This window comes from Nannobrachium achirus (assembly GCF_963921795.1).
Source record: "Nannobrachium achirus genome assembly, chromosome: 16".
Taxonomy (NCBI): Eukaryota; Metazoa; Chordata; class Actinopteri; order Myctophiformes; family Myctophidae; genus Nannobrachium; species Nannobrachium achirus.
In genome coordinates, this window is record NC_137823.1 from 7,046,585 (window position 1) to 7,067,791 (window position 21,207).

A 21,207-nucleotide genomic window follows, 5' to 3' on the forward strand; every position below is an offset into this window, starting at 1 on the left:
GGAGGGGTAGAATGCATGGTAGAACGTAATTTTCTGGCCAGGATTTGGGGATTAAGAGGTTAAGAATCCTTCACCATGGTAAACACAGTAGCTGAGCGAGGCTACTTCCTGAAGACCATGGCAGATAAGCTGTGATTGGCCGGTAGTGTATCATGTGTGTATGAGCCGCGATGTGATTGGCCAACGTATACAGATGATGCAGATGACGCTATTTTTCCGCGAAAACCGGACCCCGGCCAGGATCATAGAAAACATATAAAGAGAAGGCTTTAGAAGCTGAAAATAACGGAGTGGGTGTTCTAAAACTTTAGCGATTTAACAGTTAGGACAATTTTAAGATTTGTTTTATAAAAAAAGTTACATGGTATAACTTTAAAGATGCTATGCAGTCAACAGTGTCCCACATACGGACGCGCTGATGTGCGCACGCATTCCATGCATTCATGGATTTTCGGACAAACTAGATACAATTGAGACATCAATACGTGTGGTTTGGGCCACAGGTTAACCCATCAGTGACAGTTCGGTGTCACAAACAGATCTCACTTCCAACTAATGGCCCGTGACGTAGGGCGTTGAGATATTAATCCTCCAAGGATTCTTCAGAATGCCACCACACCACACGTTCATTTCACATATTAAACTCTTTCACAGTCTCCGCTAAAATGGCTTGTCTGCAGATTAGCCGGGAATTTTTATTATTGTATTATGATCTTAGAGTGCATTCATTCATTCAGGCCATCGGCACATTTACACATCCCACGTGTCTGTTTTTGTTTTGTTTTCGTCGGCTATTGTTTACACCAGTGAAGAGTTTCGCTCCCCATAGAGATATAGTGGGGATTTGGCGGTGGCTCCCCCCCCCGGGACGCTTCGCGTGCGCGTTTCGTGCACGTCAATGTGTGCACAATCAATGATCTCCGTATGTACTGTAAATCCATGCATTTTAGTTTCGATCGGCTCTGTCAGCGTTGCTATGCTAATCTGAACGTCCACACAGTAACCCAATGAGAAAAAAACTGCCATCCCCCTCTTCGCCGTTCCGCCTCCTCCTCACCGGCAGATGGGGTGTAACGATATGTGGTCTAAGCCGATCTGGTGATATAAATGGTGTGCAGATATATATATTTTTTATCATTATCATTTATTTCGTTTTTAATCACCTAGTGCGTACATGTGCGACGCCGGCTGCGATGCTGTTGCGCAATAATGCGTATATGTGCGTTCAGGCTGAGAGAGGGTTAAGCAAATTATTATTTGGTGTCTACTTCGTAAGCTTTCTATTATGTTTATAACAACCAGATAAGATTAAGTACACTTATTTATCATACTTTGAACACTGCTCCTACAGTTTTTGCCCTAAAAGGGTTTGACTGGGATATTAATTATAATGGATAAATCCTTAAAGGAAATCAACTTTAGGTTAAGTTAGTTAGGAATGTTGTGGGCTCAGCTTTCTTCCTCTTCCCTCCTCCTTTCCTCTTCTTCTATGTTTACACACAGCACATGATTGAATGACACATGATATAACTGACCATCCTCCTCTGTCAGGACTCCTAGACTTGTCTTGTCCTGCCTCGCCAAAACCTTGGCACGGTCATCTACCGTCAAAATCTCCTCCCTTTCTTGTTGTATATTTTTCGTTTTGTCCAATGTTGAATGGAACATCAAGACTCATTGACATTCAATAATTCAACATTGCCTTCATCTTCTGCAAAAGCCAATAGTAAAATACTACTGAAATCCAAGTTTGTGCCTCCACAACTCACAACAGAGATAAGCTGGAAGAGGGGGTCCTCCCTTGCTCCAGAGTGAGAGGAGTTCGCTCTGAATCAACAACGTCTGACCAGCGCCTGAACTCCCTCTTTCATGAAGTATAAAAGACTCAAAGACTCAAGAACAGAGTTGCTTTGTTTGTCTTACGAAGTGATCCATCCCCATTAGCTTGGGTCCATGGCACTGGTCCCAGGGGATGTGCCAACACATCTCTCATGTGTAGTTCTCGGCTGAGCCAAACAGATTCCTATCAGCCTTCAAAACGACTTCCTTTGCTTGCCCTTTGCTGCGTGTTTTTTTCTCGATCTCTGAGAATGTTTTCGGCTTCTTCTTTGTGATCTTGTCAAAACATGTTGTAGTTGGTGGAGTTGCCTCAAGATGTTCATGTTTGAAGGCTTGATAGGCTTGCTCTCCTATCTTATGAGCATCAAGTAGGTCATTACCAAAATCTGGAGGGACAACAGTTGCTGTTGACAAGCTGACAAACTCACATTGGTCTGGACTGAATGGATTCAGCCAGGAGTTCTCCAGGATATCAAAAATGGACTCAACATCAGCCTCATCTCTTCTGAAGTCTGGATGGTTAAATTGAGTATCTTCTTTACCCACCATCTCCCTCAGCTGCCTCAGGAAGGCACTGCGGTACTCTGAGGTTAAGTAATACTTGTAGACAGCCCCAGGCTTGAGGCTGAACGCTTTTGTTCCACCAGATGTTTGGGTGTCCTTGTTGACAGTCTCCTCGATGGTCTGGTCAACAGGAATTCGTCCAAAAGGATTTATTTTACCAAGTTGGACGGAGAAGCCTCCTTGCAGGAAGTGGGCATGAACTTCCGGGTGATTTGCAGGTAGCTGCGTCATTGAGGCATAATAGTATGACAGGTAGCAGGCATAGTTGACCGTGTCATACGCAAAACACCAAGGGATCATCTTTCGGATGCATGCAAGGTGAAACATCCAGTTACCTTCCCTAGACGCACGGATTAAGCCCAGCATGATGTCTGTCATAACCAGGTAGGACATCCAGCAAGCAGAAATACCCTTTTGGTTTCGGAGATGGTCAATGGTAGATGTGGTGCACACGTGCACCACGCGTGCGCGTTTCGTGCACGTCAATGTGTGCACAATCAATGATCTCCGTATGTACTGTAAATCCATGCATTTTAGTTTCGATCGGCTCTGTCAGCGTTGCTATGCTAATCTGAACGTCCACACAGTAACCCAATGAGAAAAAAACTGCCATCCCCCTCTTCGCCGTTCCGCCTCCTCCTCACCGGCAGATGGGGTGTAACGATATGTGGTCTAAGCCGATCTGGTGATATAAATGGTGTGCAGATATATATATTTTTTATCATTATCATTTATTTCGTTTTTAATCACCTAGTGCGTACATGTGCGACGCCGGCTGCGATGCTGTTGCGCAATAATGCGTATATGTGCGTTCAGGCTGAGAGAGGGTTAAGCAAATTATTATTTGGTGTCTACTTCGTAAGCTTTCTATTATGTTTATAACAACCAGATAAGATTAAGTACACTTATTTATCATACTTTGAACACTGCTCCTACAGTTTTTGCCCTAAAAGGGTTTGACTGGGATATTAATTATAATGGATAAATCCTTAAAGGAAATCAACTTTAGGTTAAGTTAGTTAGGAATGTTGTGGGCTCAGCTTTCTTCCTCTTCCCTCCTCCTTTCCTCTTCTTCTATGTTTACACACAGCACATGATTGAATGACACATGATATAACTGACCATCCTCCTCTGTCAGGACTCCTAGACTTGTCTTGTCCTGCCTCGCCAAAACCTTGGCACGGTCATCTACCGTCAAAATCTCCTCCCTTTCTTGTTGTATATTTTTCGTTTTGTCCAATGTTGAATGGAACATCAAGACTCATTGACATTCAATAATTCAACATTGCCTTCATCTTCTGCAAAAGCCAATAGTAAAATACTACTGAAATCCAAGTTTGTGCCTCCACAACTCACAACAGAGATAAGCTGGAAGAGGGGGTCCTCCCTTGCTCCAGAGTGAGAGGAGTTCGCTCTGAATCAACAACGTCTGACCAGCGCCTGAACTCCCTCTTTCATGAAGTATAAAAGACTCAAAGACTCAAGAACAGAGATTGCTGCGGAGAGCAATAAAACTCACCGATGACAGTGGTGATGAAGACATAAAGATACAGCTCACCAACGACATGGTGTTGAAGATATAAAGATACAACAGTGAAGCACATTGAACAACTGAGTGATGAAGATCAAGATTGATCACACACTGCATTTTCCATACAGGCAACAAAGACCAACAGAGACCAACACAGACCAACAAGCCCTATGTTACCTGGGAAGTGACCCCTGTCCATCAAAGGTCTGGTTCCCTCATATCATGTGTAACTAGCCTCGTAAACCAGTCTCTTCCTGCCTTCATTCGAATGCTGATTCGAACTGAAGATGGGAGGAGTCTAGTTTACTAGGCTAATGTGTAACAGCAATAGGATGTGTAATAGGCTTGTCTCTTCATCAACCTATTGACAAGGCTCTGTTGACTACTGTACCTACACTATCATCTCTTTCTTCCTATCTCTTTTTTTTTCACTTTCCTGTCTTTTGAGTCCACAACAAGTAGTGTAGTATTTTTAGCACATACATATTTCAAATCAGGAACCACAGCAGAGATTACATCTTATATATTGCCATGTGTGGCATATGTATTTTATTTAATAAACTTCCTTGATTAGAAATACATATTTTTTGTCCTTTGTATATTGTTGGGTGATCTATAACCCTGCCTCAGTCAAGTACTCCTTCAGAATTTATGAGATTGATCTGTATTGAATAGGTAAAATGGTAATGTATCATTCATTAATAGTCATTTGTAATTGAAATTTATGCAAATTAATTATAATGTAATTAGTTAATGCTAATTAAAATCTGATTAATACATAAATTACCCCGTAACCCCTACATAGGGGCTCCGCGGAGTTACTACAGGGGGGCCGCCAAATCTCTGTGTGATAGAATCATGTTTTTTACATTAACCACTTGAACCCTATCATCTATTCTGAGGGGAACATTAGCCAAAAATAGCCGATCTACAAGCTTGTAAGCTTGTAGATCGGCTATTTTTGGCAAAGAGGTTTGTAGAGGGATAAGAAGAGCAGACTAAACTATTTGACGGTTCAAGTGGTCCAATGTCTGAAAATACACATTACTCCAGTCCAACATGATGATATTGCTGTCAACTAATCTAATCTGCCGAAGAAATCTGACATTTTTAATCTGCAACACAATTTTATACAATATATAGAGGGGGTCCCTGCTTCATCTCTCTCTCAGCTAAGGGGTCCTTGGCCTGAAAACATTGAAGACCCTTGTTCTAAGGATTATGTATGCGCTCACCTTGTCCTGCAACACTGGGCAGCACAGGAGCTGCAAAAAACATACAGTAAACCCAATCAATCCAGGAAAGCATCTGATTTAATAGCTCATAGCGCGTCACTTCATGCTATGAGCTTGTAAATCTGCTATTTTTTTTAATCATGAAAATGTGTGCACATTTTTGAATATACTGTATATATTTTTTAACTAAAATCTTTGCTTCCTGAAGGTCCCTGGAACAAAATATTTTGACATGATTGATTGATTGATTGATTGATTGATTGATTGATTGGAAGTTTGCATAAGTACAGTTTCATGAAATCTGGTCAACTAAAAGGAGATCCTAACTTTTCGGCTTATTTACACAGGAATAACTTTATGTATCTCATATAAATATGAGAGTTTATGGGGGTCCGCGGTCAGATACATATCATTTTGGGGGTCCTTGACATGAAAAAGCTTGAGCACTACCGATATAGCAACACAGCTTTTTCAGAAAACTGTTAACTCACTTACTGCCAATTAAAAATGCCCTCGAGTGGCATTAGTGCCAGCCCTCTCCATAGACTTCCATGTAATTTGTAGTGCACAGATCATGCACACCCATGCACAGATCATGCACCATGTTTGTGCAGGCTGTTCACAGCTTTCAAACAAAAAAAAAAGATTGGAATTCCGTTCAGGCATTCTTGAGATAATAGCCATTATGTTTTCCTAAAATGTAAACAAAGATGGCTGCCATGTTTGATAGATGGGGTTGCTATGGGGGTTAAACATGCAATTTCGCGATTTCTATCATGCCTACTACATTTTTTGGAGTCCAAAACATTTTTTTGAAAAAAATTTTTTTTTGAAAAAAAGTTTTTTTTTTGTTTTTTTTCTAAGTAAAAGTCGCCCAAAGTCGCTTGGCAGGGAAGCCCATAGTGAGAAAGTTGCTCTAAAAGTCGCCTGGCACTGTATGAGTTAAGACTTAGAAGACATTTGTAGAATCCGGTCATCAGGTCTTAATGCGTTAACTTAATGGATCAATGTTTTGAAGTTCAGCACTTCAAAACTGTAGCACTAACCCATTAAAACTCATTTAGTGCCCATGAAATTAACGGATTATAAAGTCCACGATGCCAGTCTCAGGTTGGCATCACCCCCGTTATCTTATTTTGAAGGCCAGAAGTCCACAGCGCAAACACTTCCGGTCTGACGTCATCGCGTCCTGCGCCGGAACCGATCCTTGTCCACGTGGAGTTGTGTAATGGCGGACCGGAGCTTTTATACATGTGTAACATAAGCGAGCATCTGCCTCCATCTTCGCTTCTAAAGTGTAGTTTTGAGATAATGGACATTAAAGATGAGATCGGCCGTCCACCTCAATGTTATGGATGGGACTATTTTGTGCTCGTGGAGCCGTGATGATGCGAAATCAGCGACGGATTTCGTCTCCGGACCTCCGGCCATTGTACTCGGTAATGTATCCGCCGTTACAGTAATATATTACTTTTCACGAGTATACTCGAGATTGGCACTCCGGGTACTCGAGTACTTTTCACGAGTCTTCGCGGGATTGGCACTATATGAGTTAAAGAGGTGGTGCCATAGTTTGGTACTTTTTCTGGTTTTCATGTGTCTAGGAGGTTGACAGTACTTCATTAGACCCCCATGGTGTAGTTGTTATGAGCAATTATGCATTCTCTTTTTATTTGGGTTTTTAGCTGGAGGATGCCACCTGCTGGGTCAGACGTGCCGTTCCAAAAACACCCATACTTATTACATCATAGAATCAACCCCTCCCCTAATTACCATTCGCCCAACACACGTGGGTGTGGCTAACTTCAGCTGGGTCACCACCCACCATGACAACCACGCATACCAATGAACTGGTGGGTGTGGCCACATAAAAACATAATTTTAACTCTTTCTGTACACTTTTTTGGAAAGATTCTTCCTCCTAGTATAATCATAATTGTAGATAATCATGTTTTATAGAGGGGAAAATCATGCCACCCCATCTTTAAAGTACTCTAAAACACAGACGTGTGAACATTACCTGCTTCCACTACGGTCAGGAGGATGTTCACTTTGATGTCATTGAACCAGCCCGGGACCTCCACCCTGCAGCCGTACATCCCAGAGTCAGCCGTCCGGGCGTGGACGATGGTCAAAGACACGTCTCCTTCGCTCTCCCTTCCCAGGAACTGGTACCTGGGGGACTGCCGGAAATCTACAGCCCCGTTCCAGGAGGAGAGGATGGTGTCGGAACACTTGCGCAGGGGGACTTCCGCTCGTCCCCAGCACACTGGCAGTATGCCATGAGCGCGTGGGTCGTAGCTACAGGGCAGAGTAATGTTGTGTCCGTGGTTGCCAAACACTCCCGAGGTAGCTTCATGCGCTGCGGGAGAACAAACACACAGGGGCGTCACAAGGGGGGAGAAAGTGGGACTGAGTTACTAGGGCCCAAGGTGGAGGGGCCTTAATTACGGTATTTTATACTTTAGCTAGTGAAAAATAGCAGATCTAAAGCTCACAGAGCGGCACTGAGTGCCGTGCTGCGAGCTTGTAGATCTGCTATTTTTGAAAAGTCGTGAAAATGTGTGCAAATCTTTGAATATATGTATTTTTAAGGGAACATTTGTAACTAAAATTTTGCTTCTGGGAGGGGTCCCAACTAAATATTTTGACATGAAAAGGTTTGAGCGCCACTGACATAGAAACATAGGTGTTTCAAAAAACCTTAAAAGGATTTGAAATATTCAAAGGCTTGCACACATTTTCATGATTTTTCAAAAAGAATGCAGATCTACAAGCTCTTGGCTTGTATATCTGCTATTTCTTTATAGTTAAAGCACAAAATAATGCGTAATAACGCGTTCCCAGTCGAAATGGGTTAAACACCCTTCCCCTATGAAGAACATTCATGGGGGGCCCGCAGTGTATCCTTGTACCCAGGGCCCTGAATTTGGTGCTACACCCCTGCAAACACGGTCAGGTCAGATGAGGATCAGGATAGCAGGCCCCAAAATCTGTACACCCACAGTCCTAACCCCTGATAAGCAAAGTCATTACACATTTCACAACACATTGCAAGCTTGTACTGTAGATACTATTTTTGCTATTCACCAGCAGTCATCAGGCATTTGAAGCTAACCCACAGCCAGATTTTGGCGCGCGCACACACACACACACACACACACACGCATGCACGCACGCACGCACGCACGCACGCACGCACACACACACACACACACACACACACACAACAAAAGTGTAGGATATTGACTTGTGTGCTTAACTTTTGCTCAAGTGAAAGAAATTAAGCCTGTTTAGTGTTTACTTTGACCCCCTGCTTGGTCTCCGATTGGAGCCTGCCGAGACACGGTCAATCTGCCATCCTGATGAAGCTTTAAAAACGACATTCACAATCTAGACTAGAGGAATGGGGCTGCATGTTCTGAAGCCAAGATGCCAGCATGACTGTGTGAGTTGATGTCCGATAAAAATGGAAATGGAACAGAAAAAGGAGAAGTGGATTCCAGGGGTCAGAGTTCTGGGGCTCGTTTAAAAAAAATCACACCCGTGTGAAGTGGAGCTGTGTGTGTGTGTGTGTGTGTGTGTGTGTGTGTGTGTGTGTGTGTGTGTGTGTGTGTGTGTGTGTGTGGATCATGTGTACCGATTTTTGTGACATTTGAAGAAAATATGTAGGAAAAGGAGCAAAAAGTGTGTTTTGGAGAAAATTCAAGATGGCGGAAAATCTATCATGGCGCAAATGGGCGTGGCCTATATGGGGAGATGCGTCATGACCCATGACCCAACACAGATCAAAGATGGATGTTGAATGTTCAGGTGAAGTGTGAACCACGGTAGATGAGCACAGGATCAGGGGCGTCACAAGGGGGGGAAAAGTGGGACTGAGTTACAAGGGCCCAAGGTGGAGGGGCCATAATTATTTTATAATTTAGCTATTGAAAAAATAGCAGATCTACAAGCTCACAGCGCGGCACTCGGTGCTGTGCTGTGAGCTCGGCCGCGCTGTGAGCTGTGAGCTCGGTGCGAGCTCGGTGCGAGCTTGTAGATCTGCTATTTTTGAAAAGTCGTGAAAATGTGTGCAAATCTTTGAATATATGTATTTTTTAAGAGAACATTTGTAACTCCATTTTTGCTTCTGGGGGGGGGGGGGGGGGGGCCCTGGAACTAAATATTTAGAGATTTGGTCCGTAGCCAAATACATAGCATTTTGGGGTCTTCACATGAAAAAGTTTGAGCACCACTGACATAGAAACATAGGTTTTTCAAAAAAAAAAAACCTTAGAAGGATTTGAAATAGGCCTATTCAAGGACTTGCACAAATATTCAAGATTTTTGAAAAATAGCAGATCTACAAGCTAGTGCCGCGCTGCGAGCTTGTAGATCTGCTTTTTTGATATATGATTTGAGATGAATATACTCACACTTCACATTCCTCAATTTCCTCTTTATCTTTGTTTGATTTTATGAAAACATTTTTTTCACGTTTATGGGAGTGGGTCTTCATGAATAATGACATTAGAGATGCTCTAAAAATACTACCACCACACCATGCGTAATTTGTATTGTTTACAAACATGGTAGCAGACCTTTGGTCTAAACATGGACATCAAAAAATGTAGATTCAACGTTGACATATAGTGGGTAGTGTTGAATTTTGGTTACGATTGAAGACTGATGGTTTTTCTACATTGATTCACTGTTGTATTGCAGCGCAACATTCAAGGCTTGAAATGCCAGCATTGAATCTGCGTTGAATCTATGGTCCAAATTCAATGATTAAAATGTCAACATTCAATCAGCATTGAATCTATGCTGTTTGCCTTTTTCTTTTTCTTTTTTCTTGATGGGGGGAGGGGGGAGGCACACCCCTCCTCACACCCCCCCCCCCTCCCCCCATATAATGATTGAAATGACAACATTGATTCAACGTTTTATCCATGCAGTTTGCCATTTTCTTTTATTTTTTTCTTGTTGGGGGGAGGGGGGCAACCCACTCCTCCTCCTCCCCCCTCCTCCCTCCCCCCTCCTCCTCCTACCAACATTGATTCAATGTTTATCTATGACATTTGCCTTATTCTTTTTTGACGGGTGAGAGAGGGGGGATGCCTTCGCCTCCCCTCCCCTCCTCCCCCTACCTTCGCTAACCCTAACCTTAGCTGCCCTTGGGTTAGGGTTAGCCTTCTGGAGCCCATGGAGTGAATCTAAAATCAGATTCTCGATCAGTGCGTCGCTCCGATTCGCCCAATATAAGTTTCCTTCCACACAGACCTACGGTTTACAACTATAGGCTCTTAAAGGACAACTCCGCCCTAAATCACTTCTAGGCTGTGTTTCTTACTTGTTTTGATCCAAAATGACTGTCCATGGGGTCTATTAGGCATAAATGCTCCTGTTGTCTGATTTCCACAGCCAAAGCCAGCAGTCCGCAAAGCATAAAGTGGAACCCATAAGCCTCTTGCTTTTACACTCTTTATTTCTAGTCAAAAGTAATTTTCTTTTTCATGAATGTGTTACTAGTTGTCATTACAAACACATCCATGCCTTTGTTATCCCATACAAGCCACCACAGTCTCTAAAATCATGTTTTGAGGTCAGCACTCTGCTGAACTGTCAATCAAAGTGAACGTACTGGCCAATCACAGTGCGTCTTTTCCGGGACTTGGCAAAAAGCATAACAGCCTAACATCTGTTTAGCAGTGTGTGGTGTCTTTTTTTGAGACATCCAAGGCATGGATGTGTTTGTAATGACAACTAGTAACACATTCATGAAAAAGAAAAATCACTTTTGACCACAATAAATAGTGTACAAGCAATATGCTTATGGGCTCCAGTCTATGCTCTGAGGGCTGCTGGCTTCGGCTGTGGAAATCGGACAACAGGAGCATTTCTGCCTAATAGACCCCATGGACAGTAATTTTGGATCAACACAAGTAAGAAACACAGCCTAGAAGTGATTTAGGCGGAGTTGTCCTTCAATTTCCAAGTGCAGCGGTTCTCAAACTATGGGTCGCGACCCAAAGTGGAAGGAAAAAAAGACGATGTCCCTCACTCGGATATTACACCAGGCAGTCGTCTCGTGCATCAACTGACGACGATAGGCCGTGCTTCAATACACAATGTCACATCATGCATGTATAATTTGGGGGGCTGCGTCCACGACCAACGTGAAACCTCTCTCTCTCTCTCTCTCTCTCACACACACACCCCGACACCACACACACACACACACACACACACACACACACACACACACACACACACACACACACACACACACACACACACACACACACACACACACACACACACAACTAGGCAGGAAATATTATTCATATTAAAGAGATGGAAAATTCAATGGAGTTGGTCCTGAATGACTGCGACACTTGTAAGTGTGAAAGGTCACTGAAAATATTGAAAACGTGACCTTTGGGCCTAAACAAATCATGAGATATTAGAAAAACATCAAAGGGATGGTGGGGGTGATCATCACTTGGATCTCAATACATAAATATCACAACACTGACCTCATCAAACCCTACATAGTCATACATGGAGATGACTGGATCATCACCTAGATATCCATATGGAATGACAATGACTCAACATCTCATGTCACCCTCGGGGATCTCCAAATATGGGCATATATGGGCCCATATATAGGTAATGTCCATATGGACACATTCGGAGATCCCTTATGTGTCTCTCCATAGATGGAGCTGACTATAATCACCTGCCATATCCCTGCCCATATATGTTTCTATGCATATATGGAGCTGACTATCTGATCCTCATATATGAAGATCACGTCACTGATCTCATCAAACACTGGCCTACGTCATGTTGTAGTCATCAGATGGACTACACTTTAACTTTATGCATCGGGTGGAAGCAGTTTACCCTCAAATACTTCCATGTGTTCAAGGGCATGGTCATTTTAGTTCCTACAAAATAAAACAGATGAGGTGTAGTTTAGCTTATTCTTTTAAGATGCAAAAATAAATATATATGTGAGTGTACTTTTCAGAGTAGCAATTGATTGCTGTTCAGGTGACAACAGATTGAATATTAACACAATATCTTAATGCTACTAAGTCAAAGAGAGTCAGTTAGTGTATAAAACGACTGTTTTTCGGTATAAAAATGAACTCTGCTCTGGCCAGGAGAATTTGGCAAATCTTTTATGGCCTGGGAACAAGTTTATTAATGGCCAACTATTTTCCTACGTTGATTCAACCATATTTTGCTATCTGGGTAGTATCAATATTCAAGTAGTAGTAGTATTAATATGCAGCTGGAACAGGGGGTCCCTGGAGCTCCGGGGGTCTTGGGAGGGGTGGAGGTTGTGGTTTGCCAGGCAAGGACTGTGTGTGCAAAGTTTGGCATGGTTGGGGCAACGGTGGCAGAGATATGAGTTGGGGAAAAGTGTGACGTGACGGACAGACAGCATTTTCACGCGACAGGACCAACTACATCGGACTCAATGTCAAAAATCAAGTCAGAATAAGTGTATTTTATCTGAAAAAATATATAATTGATGCTGTGTGTTTTTTTATAACATTCCTATGTAAAATAAAATCCGGATTTATTAATATAATTATAGGCTATTAATGATATTATTAAAATTATTTATAGTATGTATTATAATTATAATAGTTGTAATAATTATTGTTATTATCATTATCAATCAATTTATTATCTAATATAATCTTTGCATAAGTGTTGTTCATCACATGAGAAACAATGCATTGTTGCATCAGCAGTTACAGGGTTAAGTTCGCAAACTTGGTTAGACCAGTGACATCACACAGAGTGACATCACACGGTGCTTTGATGTGCCTGCAGAGTGAAACTGGATTGAACCGGTTTGTTTGAATTGACTCAGTGACTCACTGCCACTGCTAGTGAGTGTGAATGCAGGCTGAAGGCTCTCTCATGGACTATATTTATATCTCCTTTTGGTAGGTGAAATTTAAACAATACTTAACCACTGGATAATGTATGTTAAGAATGTTGTCTGTGGTGTTTTTGTTTGTGGTGTTTCCTGAAGGGCCCATGCTAACCAGTAGACAAATACAAAGCTAATGCTAACTGATGCTAAAGTTACAGTACATCCTAAAGGAACTGAATGTTCCAACTGTGTTGAATAACTTATACTATGCCCTTTTGATAGAAGTGGCAGTTTTTTGGTTTTGTGTTATCATAGGTGCTTTGCTGTGTACTGTAGTATGTGTGGCTAACAAAGCTAACATTAGTTAGCAATTGTTCCATGTTAGCAGCATGTGTTGTTTGTAGCTAGCTAGCTAATGTCAATGTGCTAGTTGTTCAATGGTAGCAGAGAGTGTACAAATGGAACCAAACAACTCCTAACAGGTTAATTTGGTTCCATTTGTACACTGTTAGAGTTAAGGGGAGACCTTGACATTTTAATCTGTTGTTGACTGTTAGCCCCCAAAATAATCACATTTGAACTGCATGGGGAGTTTTGGGGACCTCCCAAAATATTCACATTTTATGGGGACCCTCCACCCACCAAGCACTTGGACTGCAGTGAGCTTGTAGATCTGCTATTTTCACATTGCCTCTTTCTTATATCAGCTGACAATTTGGCCAATGTTTGACCAGTTTGTATTTAGTGTTGTTTACTTTTGATGTTAGATCTTATAGTGGAGCTGATGTTAACACCACTGACACCAGCCAGACAAAATGACACATCTGACACTCAAAGGAGGCATGTGCTTGATCCATCATCATTTGTCAGATCATTTCATTTAATTTCTGGAATCAAATTGGTTTAATTAATTGATAACGTGTGTGTGTGTGTGTGTGTGTGTGTGTGTGTGTGTGTGTGTGTGTGTGTGTGTGTGTGTGTGTGTGTGTGTGTGTGTGTGTGTGTGTGTGTGTGTGTGTGTGTAATTGATAATGTGTGTGTGTGTGTGTGTGTGTACACTGTAGGAAGAGTCCTTCAAGGCGTGTTAAAGAGGACTACGCAAATCACTGCCTTGTTTCCATACCTGGCCGATCCCTAGGGCACTTTGGGCTATGTAAGTACATAATACAAGTCTAACTTCTTTACTCCTCACTCCTGGAATTGCTCGAAAAGACAAGAGTGAGATTTCAACTAAATTTCAACAAATGTTCTATATGCTGACCCCAACAAGTTGATCTCCACAGATGTCAGACCTGTTGACCTTGATTTTAGCAATTCTCCAGACAAGGGCATGTGTTTAGTTTTTTAAGGAGAAAAATAAAACACGTTCTTGTTTTTTAGGAGCAGTATTACAATCCAGTAGATGGGAGTGGGTTTCTTGCATGGAGAGTTAAAACACTTCAAAACGAAGCCTCAGAGGGACAAAAGAAGAGAAGAAACACTCAGCCACTGACAGGTATGTGATTTTGATTATAGTTTGAATTTCACATGTTAAGTTATTTTTTAATGTGCAGGCCTATAGTGCATTTTGCTACTGTGGTGGGCATCGCAAGGGGGTCCAGTAAAAAGACAAGTGGCCCTCTGGTGTAAGGGGTATAAACTGTCTTAACGTTTTTGAGAAACTAAACCCAACATCACATTGTAGCAAATCGCGTGGGTGCCCACTAGGCCACTTGTTCCCAAGCAGTGGGTCGGGATCCATATGTGGGTCGCAGACAATTTTTTTAACGTCCCTTATATTTGTATAAAAAAGTAGTTAGTGAAAATGGCCTAAACTAGTGAAAACAGCAGATCTACAAGCTCACAATGCGTCGCACCGCATTGTGAGCTTGTAGATCTACTGTTTTCACTAGCTTGGGTCCTGGGCAAATGTCTAATTTCTCTTGAGCTAATAGTTTGGGAACCACTGCTCCAAGCCATGGCCCATTGGTCAGAACTAGTCCCAAGTCCCAACATACCTTTCTCCTAACCCCTACAAGTACATACCTTTCTCCTAACCCCAACAAGTTGATCGTCACAGATATCAGACCTGTTGACCTTGATTTTCGCAATTCTCCAGACAAGGGCATGTGTTTAGTTTTTTTAAGGAGAAAAAATAAAACATGTTCTTGTTTTTTAGGAGCAGTATTACAATCCAGTAGATGGGAGTGGGTTTCTTCAGCTAACGACAGAAACCCAGTGTCTTGAGGGCATCGCACTGATGATGGTCAAGGAGAAGATGAAACAGACCTTCACCCATCGCCAAACAATGGTTCATGACCCAGTGAAGTCCTCTGAAATATTCACCACCTTTACAAGATTTCTTGACATTGCAGGAATGGTATGTCGCTCTTGAACTGTCTTGCCTTAAAGTCAAACTGAAATAAAAAATGACTTTAAACAGATCACATCCCTGGTCATAGGGTGAACCCATTAAAATGTATGCCATGTTGTTTGTATTCCATCCTGTCTGCAGATACAGGATTTTCTGATGTTTGGTGATGACATCGCTGCAGAAGTGGCCTACTTACTCACTACATGCAGTAAGTCCTTGAACAAAGCTGTGGACTCGCCCAGACAGGCGACCATGTAGATCTGCTTCATAATGCTGAATCCACAACAGAAGAACTGGAAAATGGTACGCTGGAATTAAAGGAATAATACTAATGGAAGAGGGGATGGTTTTGAAACCAAAATGTAAACAGATTTTAGTAAAAATGTCTTTGTTTCCCCCCACCCTTTTATTTTCAGGATGGGACAGTGAGATGTCCTCCATCTTGCCTTATCCACCACATGCCACCCTCACCTCAAGGCCGCAACGAGACCAGGAAAGCTCTCAGCCCGACAAGCCATTGACCACCTTTTGAAGTTTATCTAGGTAAGGTTACAGTTCAATTAAAGTTTTTAAGATGGCTCACTGTACTGTCCCTAATATTCACCCTTAAAACTATACTTTTCTGAAATTATGCGATGACCATGCTCATCTGTAATCAGCGACTGCCCTGTGATATGTGTCTGCTTCTAAATCTAAATACAGAATGAAGAAATTCAAAAACTGTCCTGGGTGTTCCCAAAATTAGATGCTAAAATGACAAAAAGTAATTTTGAAATTGGAATATCTCTTTAAGTTACTCTAGACCCCCGGGTGTGTTATAAATATACCCTACCCTGGCTGGGTCACCCACCATTCACAAAAAATGAAGCATAGTGTTGCAGTTGTCAATTCTGTCAGCTCATTTCTTTGTCTCACTTGAAACTTTACATTTTCTGTTTACTGGAGAGATGGGGAGAGAAGGTTGCCATTGAACAATCCCTGCTACTGAGAAAATAAATATTCCATAGCAATGGCATAGCAATGACTGTTATCAGAATATAGCGCTATTTAACACTTATTTGTTGTTACTCAACCTTTGAATATGTTGGGATTGCCATAATATTTTTTCCTCTTCATTCCAGGCATTGAACACCTGCAAGCTCTACAGGGACTTGTTGAGATGGTTGGGGACATGGAGATGGCAGATCCAATGTGAAAAGTTTATGTGTTGGCCATTGAGGTGCAAGAGCTATATCCAGGTATGTATAAATGTATTATGGATTTTACATTTTTGATGGTACGATTATAGTCCAGGTAAAAATTTGGGAGGTAGACGAACATGTTCAATATACATTTCACACTACAGTGAGAAGATTAACTATCTTAACTATATCCCATACTACGCGTTGTGATCTGTTAGAGCTAGAAAGTTAAGTTTCCTTTAGGCCTGCTTTACACTGGCAGTCAAATCCAGCCTAAATCAGATCTGAGTCACATTCAGATTGGAATCTGATTGGCTTAAATGGTCACATGGAACCAATCAGATTCCAACCCGGATGTGACACAGATCTGATTCAGGCTGGGTTTGGCTGCCAGTGTAGTCTGTTTCCATGGTCCACTTGAAGAGCAGAAACTTTGTGAAATGTGTTAATCATGGAATCTCTGTTCACTGGCTGTGGACTCTGTGGACTCTGTGTTCTCGTTGGAACAGGTAGCCATTCACCACAGTGCTAAGAAGGACTGCAGTCGCCTGTTCCACCAGTTGTTTGACAAATTCTTCACGACTGAAGAACTGAAGGATGCAGTTGTCACAGGGAGGCATGGTGTTGTTCCAGAGCTCGAGGGCAAACATATGCTGGACCCCACCAAAGTGGAAAAGATTCAAAGTAAGTTTATCTTACACTTACACGTTTTGTAAAGTATATTCCGATATACAGTATGATGTCACCATTGCATTGGTTATATGTGGGAAATAATGTGTCTGATACATTGTGCAGTAGTTAGTAAAGAAATGCTGCCCAGCTTCAACATGATGTTGCAGTGGTGAGAGTCTCTCCCAGTCTAGTCAAATACTTTTTAATGTAATATTGTAACATCCCCCACTGACTGAGCAAAGGACCGAACATGGGGACAACTAGCCCCATATAGAACCTCACTCTCCCCTGCATACCGTTGTGCTCCTCGAGATGAGGTCGTAAGCGGATATCCCTATGCCTCCACAAAAAGTAAAGGTAGTTCCATGCTCCCAGAGTATGATTTTCCATCCCGCGGTGCATAACAGTATGCAGCAGAGGTTCTATATGGGCTAGGGGAAAACATGTTTAATGTGCTATTATAGCTAATTTCATCTTCTCTGTCTCCAATCTTACGGTATAGCACCGAAGCTGGATGGAAGGCAGTATCGGTGGACTGGTTGGACAACGCTGAGGTGATTCACCGCAAGGGGAAGAGCAGGCTGTTCTTCCTGAGAAGACTGGGATCGTTTAGCCACCAAACTGTTATGCCAGGGTTTTTTTTTTAATTAATGTGGAATAACGTGCTGGGGAGGAACTGAGCGAGTGACACCTTCAACTCAACAGACTGGTGAGGAAGGCGGGCTCCGTTGTTGGGTTCTCCTTGTAGGGGGTGGAGGATTGGCCAGGGTGGAAGCTGGACACAAACTTGAAGAAATCCTCCCACCCCCTCCACCTTAAGACAGAGGAGCCGATAGATTAATCTACCCAGGACGGAGATGTGAGAGACTGGGAAAGTCCTTTGTGAATGTTATACAATGAGAGAGAGACACAGCGGTCGTTTGGACAACTGTAACTTAACTGGAATAATTGTTACTGACTGTTCCTGTGCGGCTTTGCTGGGAGTCCAGCCCATGTCACTTCTGCTTTTTTGCACTGACCAATGGACATTTTGCATTCTCTGTAAGTATGTGCCTGTATGTTACAGTTTTTTTCGATTGCTAAAACACATTTTTCAAAACTGTACGTTTGTTTCAAAACTGCACACACAAAACTCCAAACATCAAACACAAATTGCTAAACCCTGGCATCCCTTTGCAAAACAACTCTTTGCCATCAAATCTCTTAACATGTTCACAAAATGGAACTCGTGTTTTCATTTGGTAAACACAGCCATATTTTCACATGACACACACATGCATTCATTGAATAAACACAACTAGCTTTTGGCTGAACACTACCAAGCATGAACAGAACACTGAAGAGCAAAATTGAAAACACAATTGTCGAAATGGAACACACTGAATGAATGTCAATTACTCTGGTAAATGAACCAATTCCCTTTTTGTAAAATGACCCAGTGTATGCCCACTTCTCTCATAGACAAACATAAAACAGCACACAAATATGCAGACAAAACATTTTATTGACTGTAGGTCTAAAGGTTTACCCCCAAACACTCCAAACAAGCCCACAACGCGTTGTGTGCTTGTAGATCGGCTGTTTTCAATAGTTTTGTGCGACAGTCTTGTATGATGTAGCAGGGCTTTTCTTTACCAAAAGCCGTACACATTTGAAACTTGGAGATACAAGTTTTCTGCCCGACAGTGACGATATTTTAGTGATTATGTTGCGAGGAAAACGTTGAGCCATTACATAATAGCCATTTTGGTTAGAACTGACTGAAAATAACTTTGTACTTCAAGTTTAAAATTATACTAAATAATATTTGAGTGTCCAAATAAATTCCAAATATTATCAAATGATCTCGCGGCACCCCTGGACTGCCGTCGTGGCACCCCAGGGTGCCCCATCACCCACTTTGAAAACCCCTGGCCTAGAGTGCCGCATGAAGCCCTGACAGGCCTCAAAGCCCACATCTCCACAAGCCTCCTCCATGGCCTGAAGCAGTGGGACCTGGCTCTGAATTGCTCGCCTGACCCGAAAGTTTAGAGATTTGAATATTTGTGTGTTGTGGATTGATGCTATGAGATTTTATGTGAGAAGTGTGTGCAAGTGTGCAAACCTGAAAAGTGTGTCTTGTGTTTTGACAACAAGGTGATGTGAAATTTGTCTTAACCCATCTAGACCGGGACAGCGTTTTGTTTTTGAACTTGGACTTTTTTTTTCCCTTCTTTTTGCAGATTTATAACCTTGTATGTTCTATATTTCATCTGTTTTGTTCAATATATCATCTGTTGAAGCAGTTCAAAGCAGGACTAAATGCCTTCAATTCAGTTTAATAAATGTGAAGATTCTAATCTCATTGTATTTTTATATTTTCACATTTTGGGAAATGTATGGTAATTTTGAACAAGATCTAGCCTTACAGTGATCAGCATACACATAATTTAAAATGTACATGCAGATTACCATTAGGTTGTTGGATGATCAGGATAAATATTGATTCCTAACATGATTCAGTATGATCAATTTATAAATTAAATCTGTGTTCTATTCCTGATGTTGATTCAACATAAAATAAACTAAAATGTGCATGCAGATTACCATTTAGATGATGGTTGAATCAATGTTGATTCCTAATGTTGATTCTACATTAAATCAACTAAAATGTGCATGCAGATTACCATTTAGATGATGGTTGAATCAATATTGATTCATAACGTTGATTCAACGTAAAATCAACTAAAAATCAGCTTGCAGAATACCATTTAGATGATGGTTGAATCATGGTTGAATCAATGCTGAAATAGTGCTTAAACACCAATGTTGAATCAATATAAAATGGCGTCGTGATTTCAGCATAGTTTCAACGTTGGTGTTGAATATTGATTCAACCGTTCTGGCCAACTATTTTGCTACGTTGATTCAACCATATTTTGCTATCTGGGGAGAGACATACCGTCACTGTCAGGCAGAAACCTTTTATCTCAGAGTTTCAAATGTGTACTTTTTTCCCCCTGTAAAATGGTTTAGGCATAGTTTTACTGAGGTTAGGGTAAGGGTTAGGGTTAGGGTTAGGGTTATGCATAGTAGCATTCACCAGGTTAACATTCACCAGGTTAGCATTCACCAGCGTCAGCGGGTTAGCATGTCAACAGGTTAGCATTCACCAGGCAGCGTCGTACGAATGTGACGTTGAACTATCGGACGTCGTGATAATGTCACACTCCCCATGCAAAGCCTGTCGCTCAAAACTAGCGACAGTCTCATAACTCATGAGTTCATTCCCCTTCGGCACTATCAGAGCGGAAAAAAAAGCACTAACATAAACATGCCCTGAAATGAGAGATGATCGGGGATGGACAGCTAGGGAAGGCCATGCAGGGGTTTGTTCTCCAGACCTGATCCAGAACCAGCATCTATCCCGTCCACACAGTCTCTCTCAGTCTCTTTCCTCCAACCAAATATCCAATAACAAGGAGCTAAGACATATTTTGATTTGATTTTGACCCTGGGGAGAGCAACGGACTGACCTCATGCTTCCTTCTATGCATGGGTAGTCCAAGCCACTTCATTTCACCAGACGTACTGTAGCGCGTGGAAGCTATATATAAAGCTTTTTTTACTGGCTAGGTGCTCGGTCTACTTACATTATTTTTGTAAAGATTGATATTTCTATGCATTTGATGTACTGATGTATTGATGTATTTATTACCTTGCTTATTGTACGTCGCTCTGGATCAAGAGCATATGCTAAATGGAGATGCCTAAACTATAAACTGTAAGTCATGTGATCAGTGTGTTACCTAGACAGTAAGTCATGTGATCAGTGTGGTACCTGGACAGGAAGTCGTGTGATCAGTGTGGTACCTGGACAGTAAGTCATGTGATCAGTGTGGTACCTGGACAGTAAGTCATGTGATCCGTGTGGTACCTGGACAGTAAGTCATGTGATCCGTGTGGTA

General features: G+C 41.9%; 1 protein-coding gene and 1 long non-coding RNA gene across 3 annotated transcripts in view; one reads left to right on the forward strand and one right to left on the reverse strand.

Moving 5' to 3' along the window:
* The window catches only part of LOC308300732 (uncharacterized protein), a 52,741-nt gene that overhangs the window by 25,203 nt on the left and 6,331 nt on the right, over positions 1–21,207 (reverse strand). For both annotated transcript variants that reach the window (XM_080744625.1, XM_080744626.1), the window contains exons 6-7: positions 7,190–7,531; positions 5,170–5,199 (exon numbers count right to left, since the gene is read on the reverse strand). In XM_080744625.1, coding sequence (XP_080600751.1) covers positions 5,170–5,199; positions 7,190–7,531 — 372 coding nt within the window. The remainder of the gene's footprint in view (positions 1–5,169; positions 5,200–7,189; positions 7,532–21,207) is intronic.
* Positions 14,095–19,310, forward strand: LOC308300605. The gene is made up of 8 exons (XR_013962840.1): positions 14,095–14,207; positions 14,435–14,549; positions 15,213–15,413; positions 15,549–15,710; positions 15,824–15,950; positions 16,529–16,645; positions 17,098–17,272; positions 17,763–19,310. It is a non-coding gene; the product is annotated as an uncharacterized lncRNA (long non-coding RNA).